The following is a 20352-nucleotide window of genomic DNA, read 5'->3' on the forward strand; positions in this document are numbered from 1 at the left end:
AAAAAACCATGAAATTATTAAATCAAAAAGTTAAAATCATTTATTAAGAAATGTGTGGCATTATATAGGATTGGAAATGTACTTGTTCATATTATTTCCACACTGAAGTACGAATAAAATGCAGAGGAGATAGTTTTCATACAATGTACAAGGACAGTGGCTTGTGGGTGACTGAGCTGGGAATAATGTATATTTCAAAGATTAATATTACTGAGCATTAAAAAAAATTAGAATCATTATTTTCAGAAATAAGGTTAGAACTTTTAAATTACCCTTTCTTAGGGTTTTTATAACAAAAAGTAACAAATTTTAGTTTTTGTGTAAAGTAACAAAGTTTATATACCCCAATTAAGAGTTTTATTTATTTATTTATTTATTTTTTTATTTTTTTAACGTTTATTTATTTTTGAGACAGAGAGAGACAGAGCATGAACGGGGGAGGGGCAGAGAGAGAGGGAGACACAGAATCGGAAACAGGCTCCAGGCTCTGAGCCATCAGCCCAGAGCCCGATGCGGGGCTCGAACTCACGGACCGCGAGATCGTGACCTGAGCCGAAGTCGGACGCTCAACCGACTGAGCCACCCAGGCGCCCCAAGAGTTTTATTTATTTTATTTTATTTTATTTTATTTTATTTTATTTTATTTTATTTTATTTTATTTTATTTTATTTTATTTTATTTTAGAACACTTCTTTAAAAAAATTTTTTTTAAACTTTTATTTGTTTTTGAGAGAGAGAGAGACAGAGTACAAGTTGGGGAGGGGCAGAGAAGGTGGGAGTCATAGAATCTGAAGCAGCCAGGCTCCAAGATGTCAGCACAGAGCCTGAGGTGGGGCTTAAGCCCATGAAACATGAGATCATGACCTGAGCTGAAGTTGGACGCTTAACTGACTGAGCCACCCAGGCACCCAAAGAATTTTTTTTTAAACAAAACTTTATTATTACAAGTTAAAGAAAAAAACTTGTACTTGGTTATCAAGAGACAATCACAGATTTGGGGGGCGGGGGGACTACCACTTAATCTTTCTTATTCATTATTCCTTCTCTGTTATGCTTCTTTAGACGAAATACTCCTTACAAAACCCTGGAACCTGTTAAACCCCCAACAGTTCCTAATGACTACATGACAAGTCCTGCTAGGCTCGGAAGTCAACATAGTCCAGGCAGGACAGCTTCTTTAAACCAGAGACCGAGGACACACAGGTAAACCTTCAGTTGAGCCTTTGAATATCCATGAGTGGGGGTTATTGACTGGTGACAAACTCCTGTAAAGTTGCTGAATAAAGGTAAAGTACTTCTCTAATGCTAATATAGAATATAAAAGATGAGGTTAATAACATTGTAGATGTTTCTAGAAATTTGTATGGTAATTCCTCTGTTTTGGGGGGATTTTAAATATCTGTTCATACAATTGCAAATTGCTACTATGTTTTCTTTTTGATGGAGGTATAAATGCATATTTGGATCAGGGCCTAAAGAATGTTTTTTAAAACAGTTATTTAAAGATCAAGGCAACCACTCTTAAGTATTTTTGGATAAAAGGTGAAATATCAGAAATTATACAACATATAAACTTTATGAGGTTGGAAGTAAAAGGACACCTGAAATATGAGGAAGAATTTGTTAAGAGAGTTGGTATACTACAATATGTAAGTTGCTAAAAAAAAAAAAAAGTTCTAGAAGTCACCTCCCCAGTGGATTTTTGAAAAACTGGGTTATGAAGCATGACGTACATTCAGAAAAGTATACAATGTGTAAAGTATACAACTTGATGGTTTAGTACAAATTGAATACACCCACATAACCATCTCCAGATCAGAAAATGGAATATGACCAGCAACCCTAAAGTCCTGCTTAGGCCCTTCCCCCAAAAAGTAGCAACACCATGTTTGGATATTTTTATACAGCCAGACAGATTTATTGTATAGTTTAATTTATTTTTTTCTTTAGTTTCATCAGTCACTTAAGAACTTGGGCAGGGAACCTCTCTATACCTTGACTTTTAGGTTGGTATATTAGAGAAATTTCGCAAAATCATTTTGAGGGGACTCGGGGAAGTCAAGCCTCTCAGGTGCTGTGTAATGGAAATTTGTTGTTATTGTTACTGTTAGTAAAGAAATGATTATATTGATACCTGCAGTTACTATATCAGGTCAAGATCAGTGAGGACCAATTTTTTTTTTCGATATATTTTATCAAAAAAATATATTTGAATTTGAATTGAATTATATTTGAAAAAAATATATTTGAATAATAATTCAAAGCATGATTTTTCTTTATAATGGAATAATAGTTTAATCATATTCAACAACTAGTCACTAAAAGTTACTTCATTAGATACTAAGGATATACCAGGAAAATAAGTTTAATTTTCCAGAAGCTCATTTTGTTAGAACAAGCATCAACAAACTTTAAAAAAAAAAATTTTTTTTTTTTTAAAGTTTATTTATTTTGAGAGAGAGAGAGTGTGTGCGCTCAGGCAAGCAAGCACAAGCAGAGAAGGGGCAGAGAGAGAGAATTCCCAGCAGGCTCTGTGCTGACAGTGCAGAGCCCGACCTCACAAACTGTGAGGTTGTGACTTGAGCCGAAATCAAAAGTTGGATGTTCAACCGACTAAGCCACCCAGGTGCCCCAAGAAACTTTTTAATGAAAGGCCAGATTGTTAATATTTTAGGGTTTGTGGGCCATATGGTCTCTGTTGAAGTTACTCAGCTCTGTCATTGCACATGAAAGCAGCCATGGACAACACCTACATGAATGAGCATGTGGCCGTGTTCCAATAAAACTTTGTATGCAGAACTGAAATTTGAATTTCGTATAATTTTAATGTGTCATTAAATAATACTCTTTCAATTTTTAAAAAAAACTTTTAGGGCGCCTGGGTGGCGCAGTCGGTTAAGCGTCCGACTTCAGCCAGGTCACGATCTCGCGGTCCGTGAGTTCGAGCCCTGCGTCAGGCTCTGGGCTGATGGCTCGGAGCCTGGAGCCTGTTTCCGATTCTGTGTCTCCCTCTCTCTCTGCCCCTCCCCCGTTCATGCTCTGTCTCTCTCTGTCCCAAAAATAAATAAAAAACATTGAAAAAAGAATTAAAAAAAAAAAAAAAACTTTTAAAAATGAAAAGAATGTTCTTAGCACACAGGTCATAAAAATGAACCATGGGCCAAATTTGGCCCATTGGCTGTAATTTTCCAACCCCTATGTGAGAAAAAAGACACATAAGCTAGTAATTGTAGAAGAGCATAATAAATACAAAAACTTCATATGATTGTGATGCAGTGGTGGCACAAAGCAGAATATTGATCACCTGGCTTGAGGGAGTAGGGAGGCCTTCACATTGAAGCTATTTATTTTATATAAACAGCTTGGTCTTTTTTTCTTTTTCTTGCATTAACATATGATAATGTAATTATAGAATAATCATATTGGAGAAGAAAATCAATTTTATCTAAGCAGTGCTCTCTTGAGTTTCTGGGCCTATTGAGCCAGTGATGTTGATTTTAAACCATACTATGGAGCCTAAGGTTACATGTGCACATATATACATTAGTATACATGTGCATGCACAGATTATTAAAAACAACTGGATAGTGTGAGGTCCTATGCCTAAAGACACAGTGAATCCATAGGAATTAGAATAGTAAGGGATTGTTTAGCGTTAACAGTATCAACTCTTCTAGAATGCGCCATGCTGAAACTTCACTACTGTTTGTTTGTTTTTTGTTTTGTTTGTTTTTGCCGGTTTGCTTGTTTTCCAAAAAATGTCCCTGTTTTATCACCATTCTTTGAGATAGATGGAGATTTTCATATTAATTCCAAAATAAAACTGGTTACACTTTTTATTAACTTACTTTCATAACATCTTGTACATTTTCTTTTGTGGCATGCATCATGCTATTTTTTTTTAATGTCTATTTAATTTTGATAGAGACAGAGTGTGAGCAGGAGAGAGGAGGGGAGACACACACACACACACACACACACACACACACACACACACACACAATCTGAAGCAGGCTCCAGGCTCTGAGCTGTTAGCACAAGGTCCCGACACGGAGCTTGAACTCATGAGCCATGAGATTGTGACCTGAGCTGAAGTTGAACACTTAACTGACTGAGCCACCCAAGCTCCCACATTGTGCTGTTTTTTAATGTCTATTTTCCCATTCTCAACTGTGAGCTCCATGGCAGCCTAGTTCATGTCTGCTTTGGTACTGCTGTTCATAATAGGTGTTAAGTAAACTTTTTGGGGGGCATCAGTCAGTTAAGTGTCTCAGTCAGTTAAGCGTCTGACTGTTGGTGTCAGTTCAGGTCTTGATTTCACGGTTCGTAGCATTGAGCCCTGCATCAGGTTCTGTGCTGGCAGCACAGAGCCTGCTTGGGATTCTTTCTCTCTCTGTCTCTCTCTGTCTCTCTCTCCCTCTCTCCCCCTCTCTCCCCCTCTCCCCCCCCCCCCCCCCGTCTCTCTCGGCCCCTCCCTTGCTATCTCTCAAAATAAATAAACTTAAAAAAAAAATCAACTTTTGATGACTCATTGTATAAGAATTTAATAGTGATTCATTTATCAATAGGATGACCTCTTCTGATAGTTCTTTGTACTGTGTTAGGACTGTACTGATTTCCAGTAGATTAAGAAGTAGTGCAAAACACAAAAACCGCCTTAACTATTAAGGTTAAAATTGTATTGAACAGTTTTAAAAATTTTGATGTACATACATATACACATACACATTATAAAAGGAGTAATTAGTGGCTTTGAACTGATTGTTTCATTGTTTTTGGGTAAATCTCTAGAGTGGCTTTTTTCACATTTTTTACTTTTCAGTGGAAGTAGTGGAGGGAGTGGAAGTCGAGAAAACAGTGGAAGCAGCAGTATTGGCATTCCCATTGCCGTGCCTACACCTTCACCACCCACTATTGGACCAGGTATTTTTTTATTAATCTGTTTTAATATGTGGTAGTATTTATGAGCTTTATTATAAAGTCTGAAATAGTTTAGTTATTTTAGATAAAATTGCTTATTAAATTTATGTGATTGTTGCTAGAAGAAATGCTAACATTTAAAAACATTTTTAGGGAGACCTTCATGGAAACTTTAGGGTTTTCCTAGCTGTTTCTTACATACAGAACTTATTAAATAGCTTTACTAAGTAGTGTTTTGGCCATTTTGCTTAGAAATAGTTGCCTTGGGCACTAGTCAAGAATGACATTTATTGTTTCAAGAGCAGGAGTGTCTTTAATGTAAATTATATACCAGTGAGTTTTGATGTTACCTTGTAGGCTAGTGCCTCACCTCTCGTGTTCGCTTGTTTTATGACTACTACATTTATGTATAATATTCCATGCCATGAATAAAATGCCATGAATATAAAATAGGATTAAAGTAAGAAAAGTCCTTTTGCTCTTTAGATTATAGAAAAAATTTAAGAAATCATCGTAGAGCATTAAATTAATCCCTTGATTTTTTAGTAAATGAAAACTTCATAATGTTAAAAATATATATTTAAAAAGTAAGTATGATAATCAAAACTGTTAGGGAAAAATTCTTAGCTTCTCAAGGAGATTACTGAAAAAGGAGAAAAAGCTACTTATAAAAACAGGCATATTTTATAGTTAATGCAAGTATGATCTCTGTGTCCTCTTTACCTAGTAAAATTCATATTCATTTAGACATGCTTTACATGGGGGTGTCTCTTTGTTTTTTTTTCCTTTCCACAACTTTGTGCTTTCTTGCTGTTTCAGAATGTTTAGTTCTCTTTCTTGTATTCTGACCTAAATTATAAACTATTTTATTAGAAAACATTTCTGTCCCTCCTCCTTCTGGAGCTCCACCAGTATCACCTCCTCCACCACTTCTCCCAGTGAACACTGTGATAGGTGAGATTGCGTAACCACTGTAGTGACGTACCTTACTTTGCACAATTCATAGTAAACTCCTCTGTTAGACTGCTAGCTTTCATAGTTATTAGGTTGTAGGTGGTAACACAAAGGTTAAAGTGTTAAATCTAATTACACTAATTTCTTCTGGTGAAAGGCCTCTGAAGTTACACAGTTAAATGTAAAATCATGTCCTCTGAAATGTGCAGTGTTTCTATGCTTAATTTTTAATGTGGTTTGTATTTCTTGCTTGTTTGGATTTTCTAAGGAAAATTATAGCAGTGATTGTTCAAAAAGATATTTTTAAATTAGTAATATAATATTTTTTAAAGTGAAACTTGATTTGGAACTCCCTGCTATATACAACAGTCAAAGAATTGGGGTGAGAATGAGTGATAGGAGAAACAAAAAATGGAGAAGAAAACGATATATGGTTATGGGGTGCTCTGAGGCTTTCCTGTGGATCGTAGTGAGAAAAACTCTGATATAGTTCAGTACTTTTGGCATCTGGGACGCCAAGAAATACATATTTTTTAATCGAATACATTTACATTGTTCCTAAATTAGAGGTGACTGGATTGAGCATATAAGGAATTCCAAATATAGACACAGTATGAAGCCATTCAACTTAGAAATATACAGTAGCAATAATCTGAGTAGAAATGGGTAATGAAATGTTTCAAATGACAGTGGAGTTTCAGCTTGGATAAAATGAAGCTGTCCTGCTACATCTTTTCAAAACCATGGTACTTGTACTCAAAAGGGACGAAAGGAGGCAATAAAAAGAAGACCCTAATAATAAAAATGATCGTTAGAAAGTCCATGTGAGAAAAAATGCCCCCAGTGTAGGCAATAATCAGGAAAATGAAAGATAAAATCACGATGAGATACTATTTTATATTCACTAGATAGGTGGAAATATAGAAGTCTACTAGTTCTAAATGTTGATGAGGATGTGTAGTAACAGGAAAGGACATTGCTGGTGGGAGTTTATTAGAGTTTATTAGTTGATACACGCACTTTGGGAAGTAATTTGCTGTTACCTGGTCAAGTTGAATGGGTTTCTACCTTAGATTTAATAATTTCATTTCTAGATATTTACCCTAGAGTACTGGTTCTTAGAATATGGCTACAGGACCCCTGGGGGCTGCTAAGATCCTTTTATGGAGTGTTTAAAAAAAAAAATTTTTTTTTTTAATATTTATTATTTTTGAGAGAGAGAGAGAGCAAGCAAGCAGGGAAGGGGCACAGAGAGAGGGAGACACAGAATCGGAAGCAGGCTCCAGGCTCTGAGCTGTCAGCACAGAGCCTGATGCGGGGCTAGAACTCATAGACTGCAAGATCATGACCTGAGCTGTAGTTGGCTGCCCAACTGACTGAGCCACCCAGGCGCCACTGGAGTTTTTGAGGTCAGAACTATATTCATAATAATACTAAGACCTATTTGCCTTTTTCATTTCTCATTCTGGTACCAGTATACAGTGGGAGTTTCCAGAGCCTCTGTGACATGATAAAATCATTGCTGTGACAGCTAACAGAATGGTTTTTTTGTATATTCATGTGTTGGTTTTTTTTTTAATTTTTTTTTAACGTTTATTCATTTTTTGAGAGGCAGAGAGAGAGCACAAGCAGGGGTGGGCCAGAGAGAGAGGGAGACACAGAATCCAAAGCAGGCTCCAGGCTCTTAGCTGCCAGCGCAGAGCCTGATGCGGGGCTCGAACTCCCGAACTGTGAGATCATGTCCTGAGCCCAAGTCAGACCCCCCCAACTGACTGAACCACCCAGGTGCCCCAGTAATATTCGTGTGTTTTAATTCAGTTTTAATTTCTATTATAGTAATTACTGTAATTACTCTATTGCTGTCATCCACCTCTGCAAAAGCTTTTTGAGGTTCTCTAATTTTAAAGAGTGGACACTAAGATGATACAGTTTACCACTGGCCTAGAACAGTGGCTTTCAGAGTGTGATCCCCAGACCAGCTGCATCATCACCACAGGGAAACTAGTTAGAAATGTAAATTCTCAGATCCCACTGTACACCTACTTACTCAGGAACTTTGAGGACTGGGCCCAGCAATCTGTATTATAAGAAGCCCTCAAGGTGAAATTCTCATCAGTGAGAATCAGTGTTGTAGAGAAACTCAGGAAAAATATTTAGGCATGTTCATAGTAGTAGCATTAATATCAGCAAAAATCTGGATGCAACCCAAATGTTTAATAACAATAGAATGGATAAATATATTGTGCAATGTTCACATGCAAATAAAGCAACAAAAATGGATGATACAATATTGATATACTTACCAACATGGACGAATCTTAAAAAAAGAATATCAAAGGAAAAGAGAAAGCCAGCAGCATGCATAATTATTGCATTATGAAAGCTTATAAATTATGACTTCTCTGTATATATCTGTGCTTTAAAAAAAGAAACTGTAAAGAAAGAATGTTTAATACCTTTCGGTTTTGGGATCTAGAAGGCTCAAACAGGAAGCTTTGGTGATACTGGTAATATTCTGTTTCTTGGAGCTGAGTATCTTATTTTTCTTTAATTTACATATAAAAATATATTTATGTAAATTACAACCATTACATATAATTATATATATTAGTATACATATAAGTTATATTTTAATATATATTTTATTATGTATTATATATATTTAATGTATTATTTTAATATATATTATATATTAGTATATATAATTATGTATAAGTCAGAGAAATATAAAAATCATTTTACAGAGGTCTCTATTAAAAAGTTAAAGGTTTACTTCTTTTTTTTTTTTTTTTTTTTTTTAAATTTATTTATTTATTTTTGGGACAGAGAGAGACAGAGCATGAACAGGGGAGGGGCAGAGAGAGAGGGAGACACAGACTCGGAAACAGGCTCCAGGCTCCGAGCCGTCAGCCCAGAGCCTGACGCGGGGCTCGAACTCACGGACCGCGAGATCGTGACCTGGCTGAAGTCGGACGCTTAACCGACTGCGCCACCCAGGCGCCCCAAAGGTTTACTTCTTAGAGCTCTCTGGAAACCCTGGCTACCCAAAATTAGTTATTCATGAGTTCTTTTGATTAGGGTATTATTTTTAAAATGTGTTTCTATTCAGAAGAGGACCATGTAGGTGATTCGAATATTTAGTTACTGCCTATGGCTTGGGAGCTCCAAAATGTTAAATATTACCACTTTTTAAAATGAACAACCTCTGCTGTATGGTTTTATGGTAATAACTTGTATGACTCTAGGAGAGGTTAATTACACAACTGAATGAAAATAAACTAGTTTTACTTACTTAGTCATGGTTAGATGTTTGGGTGGGGCAAAGAAGGCTAACATTAATCCTGAAGTTACCTTTGAAAAGTGTGGTTAACTTTAGAGGCTTTGAACTTTATTAACCTTTTAAATATTAAACTTTTGAAATGTTGGTAAAGATGACTTTGAATAAAATTAAGTATTGATAGTTTTTAGTCATTTTAGATATGTATGATAATAAAGAAGATTTGTTTTGGGTAAAGAATGGAAAAAGCCCTCCAAGTATGGAGAAAGGTAATGGATATTCTACATAAAACTGCTTTTGAAATTTTGAAATTGTAAAATGATTTTACAAAGTCTAAAATTATTTCCAGTTTCTCAGTGAAAGGGGAAGTATGTTATTCTTAAAAGTTTGGAGATACATAAGAAATCTGATTCTAGATATGAGTACTTTGAAACTAGAAATTTTGCTTCCCATAAAAATTCTGTCATATGTTGTATTTGATAATAATTGCTAACACAATAAACATTCACTAAATATAGTACTAAAATATAGTAGCATAGGTAGAAAGTATGCTTACTTGTTTAAATTTTATAATTTAACCCGTGCTTCTGAAGATTTGGCAATGGAAAGGAAGAAGTTTACCAACTATTAATACATTCACATCTAAAAACCGATGCTTTTCATCTCAGATTATCTTCTGGTACTTATTTTGTTGGAGAGACATAGTTTACATATAAAAGCTATATATTCTAAACTGATACAGAAAAATGTATATATAATATTAGCAAACTACCATTTGGGATTCTGCCAAATTAAAAAGTTTAAGAATGTTACTTACTTACTTTTTCAGCTTTCCATACAGTATCTGTTTTTCCTTCTGTTTTTAACTTCAGAGGAGCTATTTGTGTTTTATCTTTACTTTTCTCTTAATTTTGTGCTGTGGGCTTTAAAAAGTAAATATTTCTTACTGTGAGTCCCCTTCCCTTTGTTCTGCCATTGGAGGTGACATACGTGCTCAAGTTCTTTGTTGGTTGCCTTTGACTAATGCTTTGCAGCAGCCCCGGGCTCAGCTCCTGGTTCCCAGTATGGCACAATGACCAGGCAGATTTCCCGACACAACTCGACCACCTCCTCGACATCTTCTGGTGGATACAGACGAGCTCCCTCTGTGACTGCTCAATTTTCTGCTCAGCCTCATGTTAATGGAGGTCCACTTTATTCTCAGAATTCAAGTAAGCTTGTGCTTTGCAGGCATACAACAGTGGAGTTCCTTTTGAACAAAAGTATTTGAAGCTGATTTTCTTGCCAGTGATAGACAACAATTGAAACCAGGCTATTTCATGTTAAGAATAATGCTTTAGGAAGTTGGTCCTTGAATTGTGCTATTTTAAGAATAATTGCTTATCATTTTCTCTCAAAAAATTCAGACTTAGTATATTTATGTACTAAAATTTAACTAATGATTTTTATTACTATAAATAGAACTAGAAGAAAAAATACTGAAATTAGTTAAGCTGAATTTATTTTTATTGGCATGTTTGAGACCATTCAATAACACTGAAAGTAAGAACATTGAAAAATTGTTCTTTAATATAATGAAATTGCTGGCTATCACTTTTAAGCTTGTTAACCTGTACTGAAATGAGTTCTGAACCATTGAAAACATTTGTGATGCCTGCTTATTCTGTTTCTAATCACTGTAACAGTTGGGGTGGGGACTTTCTTCTGATTTCTTTCTCTTCACATCAAATTGCACATCTCAACACTAACTGCAGTTTAAAGGCTTAAAGATATTTAAAGATTAGAAAATAGTTTTGGCATCTAAAGACAGGAAGTATGAATTGCTTAGGATAATCATTAATTTCAGTTTCATATTAAACTCATATTGAAAATCATTAATTTCGTTTCATATTAAAATGCTTAATTCAAAAAGAAAAAAAAAAATCTGAAATGAGCCTGTTGTCCAGTATTTATTATTGGCTTGAAGAGGTGAATACTGGGCATAGACTGGAACACACTTTCCCATGTGGCTTTTGTAACTGCTTTCTAGAGCTGCATGTTGTATTAGTAAACACTGAATACTCCTTGTTTACCTAGGAAGGTGGTTTTAAGTTTATTTATAATGCATATTCTGAACATGTATTTTAAAGCAGAGCTAGAGGAAAGTTCTCTTATTTGTTCCCAGTGTAAATTTTAGAGTTAAAGATTGTGTTATAGCAAGAAACTTCTAAGAATTGAAAAACACTTTAGCAGAAATGTCAAAATTCACAGATAATCCTCAAGTTTATACAGTCCTTTTCCAGACTAAAATTTTCTTCCAGGCTACCAAGAAATTTTGCCAGCTAGAATTTTACCTCACATTTTCCTTGATTTCCGTTTGGTAATGAAAGGTAGTTAGAGTCTTAATATTCCCTGGATTATTGGATTATTATTAGCCTCAGTGGTTTCATGATCTTTTAATTTTTTTTTTATAATATGTTGTGTTTTTAGATCCCATCTTTATGTTCTTTTTTTTCTTTTCCTCACTTAGACATTTAGTTCATTCTGCAAATAGAATTTTTGGTGACACTTCACCTAATATATGTTTGTGCAGTTTTATTTTAACAGTGCTTGGTGGGTTATTCTTAAATAAGACATTTTCGTTACTGAATGACTATCTTTTTGAAACTATAAAGGAAATTTGGACTCGAATTTAAAAAATAAATTATGTGTCAAAATAATTTTCCTTCAGTCTAGTTACTGTTGGTGTTGTAATAATTGCAGTAGTAGTAGCGGTTGTTATAGTATTTTTAGTACGTAAATGTTTTTAGTGTTTTGATGTGCATATTTCCCCTTCTGTCCCAAGTGTGGCGAAAACGACTAGTATCTTCCTAACATAGCTTTTCTTTTTCTCTACATACTAACCAGCATGTCTAGTTACTAAGGGTTGTTTCTAAACAATTTTTTTTAGGTTTGTGGGAGGGTTTTTGTTTTTTAAATCAGAACTGTAATATTTTACTTCTTAACAAGCCTTCTGTATACAAAGTATCAAAATCAATGAGGACCAATATCCTAGTGAATTGATGTCAATTTTAGCCATACAATGAATATTAATGAACTTACATTGCTTTGTTATTGTTGCTTTGAATACCTAACCTCTTTCAAATTTTTATGCTTACCAACAAAATTCTACGTTGTGTTAACTGAAACAACCCTTTGGTTACATGATCCTTGGGAATGAATAAATTGTTTTTCTCTGTCAATTTAGTGTCACATTTTGGTGACTGCCAGTAAATTGAATTTTGCAGTTCAGTCCTGTTGACTTTTCTGAGCAATCTTTGGCATTTACTGCCTAGTTAAAATGAGACAAAGTGGTAAACTTCTGAATGTTTACTTCTACTTTGTTACAGTTTTTAATATATTTGCTGCCCACGTGAACATTTGATATCAATTTCCTACAAATTATGTCCTCTCCAGAAAACAGTTGGAATGATTACAACTACTCAGTGATTTGTTAGAAAGTACTTTAATGCAAATAATTGTATATTTTAACCTGTTGTGAGATCAGGTTCCCTATATAGGCTCAGAACAGTGATAAAATGAAGAAGGCCACTTTGAAATACTTATCCTATGAAACTCAATGAACAGTTAACATGGTATGTAGAGCACTGTTATTCCCTGGTAAATTTAGGAGTGATATCTTTGAAAATAAAATTGTCAACTTAGAAAATAATAATGACCTTGTTTTACAAATAAGGGTTTTTCCTGGAGAGCTATGTACAAATTTAGATACATAATAAGAACTGGTTTTTAAAGGAAACCTGTGATTAATGTATTTATTTACATATGGAAGAAACCGCTATTCCATAACGTACTTATTTGGGTTCTCATTTACAGCATTACCTTAAAGCTAGACATACATACCTGTTAGGTTACAGAGATAGGCAAAGACAGTATCCTGGAATTATTCCAGACAGTATTCCAGACAGTATCCTGGAAACCTCCATCTGTATTTTGCTGTTACTCATTTTTTTAAAGTCTTTCCTTAGAATTTGAAAATTCGTTGCATGAAAATGAATGTGATGGTAAATTTAAGTCCTTCCCCAAACAGTTTAATATTAGGATTAAATCAAATGTGTTGTTTTTTTTTTAAACATAAAATTAACCAGTGGGCTATAAACACAGTTCAGGTTTGCTGGTGGGAAGTGAACGTGAAGGTTCTGCAGGTTTTTGTTTTGTTTTTTGTTTGTTTTGTTTCATTTGCAAACTGTTCTTTGCATACTTATGTTTGTGGTCCTTGTAACTGACTTCTGCTTTTTGTTTGTTTCCTTTTCTTTCCTTTATCTGTTTTACTCCCCCATACTGTATTGTTGCTACCAGTTTCTGTTGCTCCACCCCCTCCCCCTATGCCTCAGTTGACTCCACAGATACCTCTCACAGGCTTCGTGGCCAGGGTGCAGGAAAACAGTAAGTTTGGAAAAACTGAGCTGTCAAAGAGTAGAGGCTGTCTCCTTATAGCATGCATGGCTGATGAGTCATCATTTCCTTTTATTGAGACGCTAATCTTACCTTGAAAATAGGTGCAGATACGTTTTTAAAACTGAAGAGCACGGTCTTCAGTTTTTTCTCTTGTATGCATGATTACTGACCCATATAAATTTCAAAACTTCAACTTTCTTATGTATTTACATGATCTAAAACTTGAAATCTGATCTTTGCAGATTCTTAAAGAAAGTGTAATCAAACAAAAATTCAAATTGTGTGGAAACTGCCAGCTTCCAATAGCTATTAGGGGAATTAGAAAACTTTTTTTTATTCTGTTGCCAACAAATTCATATATAGATAATTATAGTATGAGATTAAATTTATTACGCATTTGGGGCAGTTCCCCCCCCCCCTTTAGTTACATAAAAATTTTAGAGAAAGCTTTGTATTATCAGATTTTTATACATAAATAATTTTGAATCTATATAACAATTTGTTGTTAGCTTGAGAATGAATCTGCAAGAATAACTAATTTACATCCAAGTTATCCATCTAGGAGTGATAATCAGTGTTGAGCCCTCTTCATGATCTGGCCATATGCAGGCCCATGTCAATTTTTAGGTCTTTTCTCAGGAAGGTCAGGTTTACAATTTTTGGAAATTCTTTAGGATACATGAATTTAATTAGGATAGAGTAGTTTATATTGCTGCCTGATTACTTTGAGGTTCCAGAAGATATATAATCCTAACTACACGATCAGAGTGCATGTTGACAAAATGAAAAAAACCACTATTACTGAATTATACTATGCCGAAATAGCTGTTGAGATTAAGATGGTAAACTGGTCTAGTAGTGATTTACTTCATTTGGGAGCCATCACCATGCAAATAAATTTTAGAATGATTTGAACAAATATGTAGCCCACATGACCGATCACCTCATCTTCCAGGAAAGTACATTGTGGCAAATGCCATTGTCCAGCCTTTGCTGACCCTGTTGTGTAATCTCCATATTTCCTCCCTTCCTCTAGTCAAATAATTGTTTATGCAGTGTTATGTGCTAGACTCTGGGAAGAGTTCAAATTTCGACCTTTAAGAAACATATAGGATTGAATGGGCTCTTCATAAAACATTGTGGTTCCAAAATGTTGAAATTTCTGAGTGTAAACCACCCTTATTCTTAGCAGTTGTTCGAAAACTTCCATATGTTTAAACTTAAGTGAATCTTATTTTTAAAAAGAAGGGAATGAGGATAAATTGCTGGTCCTTAATGCTATAAGAGTTTAAAAACTTGAGCTGCCTTACAGCCAAAATTAGGAGGAAATATTTTAAAATAGCCAGAATAAACATCCATTTAATGGAGCCAAAACAGATTGACTAGCATTTTTGGTAATTCTTTTTTATAGAAATTCAGTATTAATGTACATAATTCTAGGTATGCATTTTTTTTTCCTAAGGAGGACCATGGTACTTAACTACTATTTTATTTTAGTTCCTTTTCCCAAACTTATGAACTGGAGTCAGTATTTTCCTTGGGCTGCAGAATGCCCAACTTTGTTTGGCATCTGTTTTCTTTGAAAGCATGTAAGGAGAATTATGAACTTTGTGTCAATATCTTACATGTTTTATGGAGTACATATTTTCCGTGTTCTTTTAAATATGAAGTTTCCTGTGACACTAAAAATTGATGATAATGAATGCATGTGGTAGTTAACCTGTTAAATGTGTTTCGGTTTAAGACATAAGCCCCTAAAAAAGTCAGCAGTGTCTTTACATCTGTATATGATTAACATCAGGAAGCATTTTTGAACTAATTATGCATGGTGCTAGACAAAGTATTATGCATAGAGAATTAGATTGACCAGACTTCTGCCCCTGTGTATATGTAATTTGGAGATAAGCCAGTGTAGATTCACAGAGTTTGGATATGAAGACAATGGAGTGAAAACATTAAACTAGTAAGTTATATATAAGTCAAGAGTAAATGCAATTTAGGGACAGCAAATGTGTAATTTATGCAGTAAGCCAAATTAAGGATATGAGCTATGGCTCTGATGTTAGGATGGATTCATACCCATTTTCTTCTCCTCTCAATAATATTAGAAAGCTTTGTGTAGAAAGTAAGGGCAAAAATAAAACGGAATCAAGCATTTGGTGGAAAAACAAATTATAGACCTGTTAGATAGCTATCAGAATGAGCATCACTGCACAGGATGTGTTTTCTAGTAAGTCTTTCTTGTACCATCAGGATAAAATAAAAATCACAGAATTGAAGTGGTTATGGAAGTAGGGCTTTTATCCATAGATGTTTTAAATTTGGATTCCTTTGTTACATTCTCAGCACGTTATTCTAAATAGGGTAGAATAAACTTTAAAATCTGTATTAACAAGTAGATTATGACTGCTTTCTTTGATCACATAAATGGCCCCAGATATTGGCATTCGAGTTAATATTTTAGTATTCTGTATTTCTCCTCTGCAGATATTATATAATTCTTATGTCAATTTGTGTCAAAGAATTTTTGTCTTTAGCTTTCAAAGAAATTTATGGATCAGAAATTTGAATTAAGAATTAGTTGTGTGTTTTGGCTTTGAACTCTTGGGAGCATTGTTACCTGGAATCATCATAGTTCAGAGAGCCTAGTTCTAGCCTGATACTTCCTCATCTCACTGTTGACACCCTTGATTATTTAAGTAACACACACATGTACCACACCCATCTACAGCTTGAGGTATGAGTCGTTTTTATTGTTTTGCACGATATAAGTTCATTTTTGTTTGTTTGTTTGTTTTTAATTATATCTTCCCGTAATACTTTATTAAAAAAATATTGTGGATGTATTCTGAGACAATTGGAACATTAGGATCTAGTCTTTCCCTCATCCCATGCTTAAGTTTTACCAGCAATAATGCAAGAATCTTAGCTCCTTTCTGCATTTAAAAAGTTGATTCTGAATACAAACATTTTTGAAAATACTCGACACAATTTTGTATTAGTTTGGAATTATTTAATTTCTAATTTAATTTTCTCTTGTAAATAATAGAAAACCTACACATAGAAGCAGACCTGGTACCACAAACCTTTTTCTCGATTAAAACAGACAAAAATAAATATCCCGCCCACTGGAGGCTTATTTCTGGGGAACTAAAAGATAACTAAAAGCCAAATCAGGGACCTGAATGTGCACAGTGAATGGTTATCAAACCATATATGAAATGGTATTCCTAACATTTACAGTAGCCCGAATGGGAAATGTGACATATGGCTTAGTTACAAGGAGGTAGGCTAACTAAAGGGTAATGTTTGTTCGGATCTCAGTGTTGTAGTAAGGAAACTTTTTTAGTCCTATAATTTTTATAAAAAGATACATTGTTTCCTAACCTCCTGCATTCATTGATTTGTAGCACTTCCTAATGCCTTTATTTTTAACTCATTTTATTATTGTTCATATTATTATTAAGAGTAGTAGAAGCTCTAACACACCAAGCTTTTATTTCTAATCACTGCATGTCTTATTATAGTGCATGCTGTATACAAATTAGAGCTTTCTTAAATTCTTCTTTTAACTTCAGAGTTTTCATTTACTCTAATTTCTGATTCAAATTAATTATCTGAATTCTTTCAGTTGCTGATAGTCCAACCCCACCACCGCCACCTCCCCCAGATGACATTCCTATGTTTGATGACTCTCCACCTCCGCCACCACCACCCCCAGTGGATTATGAGGATGAAGAGGCTGCAGTAGTTCAGTATAATGATCCATATGCAGATGGGGATCCTGCTTGGGCTCCCAAGAATTATATTGAGAAAGGTAAGGTACAGTCATCACTGAATTGAGGTGAAGGAAAATAACCTAATTATAGAATTTTTAGAGCTATAAAGAACATCTGATAGTCTGGTGTTTGCAGCCCTTTGAATAAGCATTTTTGAGAGAGAGAGAGAGAGAGAGAGAGAGAGAGAGAGAGAGAGAGAGAACGAGAGAGAGAGAGAGAGAGAGAGAGAGAGAGAGAGAGAGAGAACGAGAGAGAGAGAGAGAGAGAGAGAGAGAGAGAGAGAGACGAGAAGAGAGAGAGAGAGAGAGAGAGAGAGAGAGAGAGAGAGAGAACGAGAGAGAACGAGAGAGAGAGAGAGAGAGAGAGAGAGAGAGAGAGAGAGAGAACGAGAGAGAACGAGAGAGAACGAGAGAGAACGAGAGAGAACGAGAGAACCCGGGGGAGGGGAGAGAGAGGCGGAGACAGCAGATCTAATGCTGACAGCAGAGAGCCTGACATGGGGCTCAAACCCACGAACCTGCAGATCATGACCTGAGCCAGAAGTCAGGCACTTAACCAGCTGAGCCACCCAGGTACCCCAACCCTTTGAATAGCCTTATCCAGCTAAGATAATTTAGTCAAACCTTATTTTCTATACATTTCCATTATAAAGGGATGGCCTTTATTTTTCAAATTAAAAGTGTATTATGTTAGTTGTGCTTTTTCCAATGACGTAGGCTGGAGATGAACTTGCCCGTTTGCATTTTACAGATGAAACCAGTAAGGCACAAAATAGCAGTTAAATGACTTACTAAAGATATAGAATTAGTAAAGATTTAAAGCAAAATTTCTACTCTTACAATTAAAAGGCAAACCTTTAGAGTTCTGAAAAATGTGTACAATGTGGTTAATCAGTTTGATTGCCTTTGAAATATATTCCCTTCCATTGGCTTTACTCGATTAAATGCCTTTAAGCAAGTAGCTCTATAGCTCTGGAGACCTGCAGCATTCTCTTGTGCCCAAGTTTTGAATACACGGCTAAAAGGGAATTTGCTGTATTCCTTTTATATGTACGGGTGTGTATTTAAATTTTTTTAGTTGATACAAAGTTACATTAGTTTCAGGTTTACAGCACAGTGATTCAGCATCTCTGTAGGTTATACTATGCTCACTACAAGTGTAGCTTCCATCTGTCTCTGTGCTGTATGTACCTTTCTAAATATTTTTAAACAGGTACTCTACACACTGTTCAGGAAATCTCGAATATTCTACTTTATGTTTAGATTCTCTTGTACCTTCAAATAGAGAGAGATATGTTATGGTTATTATGAAGGTGATAAACTTAAATAGTCTTGAATTGTGTACCGGTAGTTCCTGGCTTGGAAAAGCAAATTTAACTTTAAATTGGGACTACTATGGAACTAATAAAAAGTTGATAAATTTGAAATATTATGGTTAATATTAATATTAATAATATTAATATATTTGGCAATAGAGCAGAATTTAAAAAATGTCTTTGCAAATTAAAATAATGGTCTTATATTAGTGGTCATCACACATGTTCTGTAAAACACCAGATAATAAATACATATTTTTAAAGTTTATGTATATATTTTGAAAGGGAGAGGGAGAATCCTAAGCAGGCTCCACACTGCCAGTGCAGAGCCTGATGCAGGGCTTGAACTCAAAAGCTATGAGGTCGTGACCTGACCTGAGCCAAAATCAAGAGTTGGATGCTGCTTAACTGAACCACCCAGGTGCCCCAAAAACATTTTTAACTTAAAAAAAAAAAACAAACTGGAGGTATAATTACGCAACAGCATTCTGTTAGTTTCAGGTATACAATGTAATGATTTGATACTTGTCTTGCAAATGAAATATTTTTAAGTTTGCCAGCTCTACAGTCTGTTTTGTTACAACTAGTAAGCCCCACTGTTGTAGCACAAAAGCAGCCATAGATGCTACATAGTGAGTGGATATGTCTGTCCATGTTCCAATAAAACTTTATTTATTTATTTTTTATGTTTTATTTATTTTTGAGAGAGGGTGGTTGGGGAGAGGAAGAGTTGCAGGGGGCAGGGAGTTGGGGGAAGGTGGGGGGGGGGGCAGATGATCCGAGGTGGGCTCTGTGCTGACAGCAGTGAGCCCAGTGTGGGGCTCAAACTCTCGAACTGTGAGATCATGACCTGAGCCAAAGTCAGATGCTTAACTGACTGAGCCACCCAGGTGCCCCCAATAAAACTTTATTTACAGAAAAGGTAGTGGCTTGGATTTGGCCATGAGCCATTGTTTGCTGACCCATAGTCTAAATCAGAGAGTTGAGATTTAGTAGGATTGTATTTAAAGCCTTTTTTTTTTTTTAACTTTATAATTTTGAGAGAGAGAGCACACACATGAGCAGAGAAGGGAGAGAGAGAGAGGGAGAGAGAATCCTAAGCAGGCTTCATGCTGTCAGCATGGACCCCGATGTGGGGCTCAGTCCCATGAACCATGAGGTCATGACCTGAGCCAAAATCAAGAGTTGGGTGCTTAACGGACTGAGCCACCCAGGCACCCCTCTATTTAAAGTCTTTTTAAATACTTTTATAATCACAAGATGAATAAGGCCTGGTTTAATAGGATTTTAGTTGAATGTATTGATAGTATGTTATGACTGTTTAGAATCTAAAAGCCAAATTCTTAGGGTACATTAGCTGAACTTTAACCTACTGTGTGCCATTCTTACCATATCCATTTATATTATACTAGCATTATGTTCAGTTTTGAGTATCACACTTTAAGATCCTGCAGACAGGAATGCCTTCAAGAGGAGAATATTCAGGAGGCAAAATATCTGGGAAGTGTACCTATAATGTGAAACAGTTGAAAGCAGTATTTCTAAGTTGAGGAAAGGGTGGCAGAGGAACTAGATAGCTGTCTTCAAATTTTTGTCATGTAGGATTAGAGTATTAGACTGAGTTTTAAAAAAATCTGACAGTACATACAGAAGAAGGGGGAGTTTAGCTA

The 20352-nt window shown here is 35.2% G+C and overlaps 1 protein-coding gene across 15 annotated transcripts in view; it reads left to right on the forward strand.

The window, feature by feature from the left end:
- ABI1 (abl interactor 1) overlaps window positions 1–20352 on the forward strand; it is a 132336-nt gene that overhangs the window by 108294 nt on the left and 3690 nt on the right. For 2 of the 15 annotated variants that reach the window (XM_058681642.1, XM_058681644.1), the window contains 6 exons: window positions 1063–1203; window positions 4823–4923; window positions 5794–5874; window positions 10186–10362; window positions 13490–13576; window positions 17220–17405. In XM_058681642.1, coding sequence (XP_058537625.1) covers window positions 1063–1203; window positions 4823–4923; window positions 5794–5874; window positions 10186–10362; window positions 13490–13576; window positions 17220–17405 — 773 coding nt within the window. The remainder of the gene's footprint in view (window positions 1–1062; window positions 1204–4822; window positions 4924–5793; window positions 5875–10185; window positions 10363–13489; window positions 13577–17219; window positions 17406–20352) is intronic. The other 13 variants (XM_058681646.1, XM_058681650.1, XM_058681645.1 and 10 more) reach the window with 8 other exon arrangements.

The sequence above is a fragment of the Neofelis nebulosa genome, chromosome 8, assembly GCF_028018385.1.
Source record: "Neofelis nebulosa isolate mNeoNeb1 chromosome 8, mNeoNeb1.pri, whole genome shotgun sequence".
In the NCBI taxonomy this organism is placed as follows: Eukaryota; Metazoa; Chordata; class Mammalia; order Carnivora; family Felidae; genus Neofelis; species Neofelis nebulosa.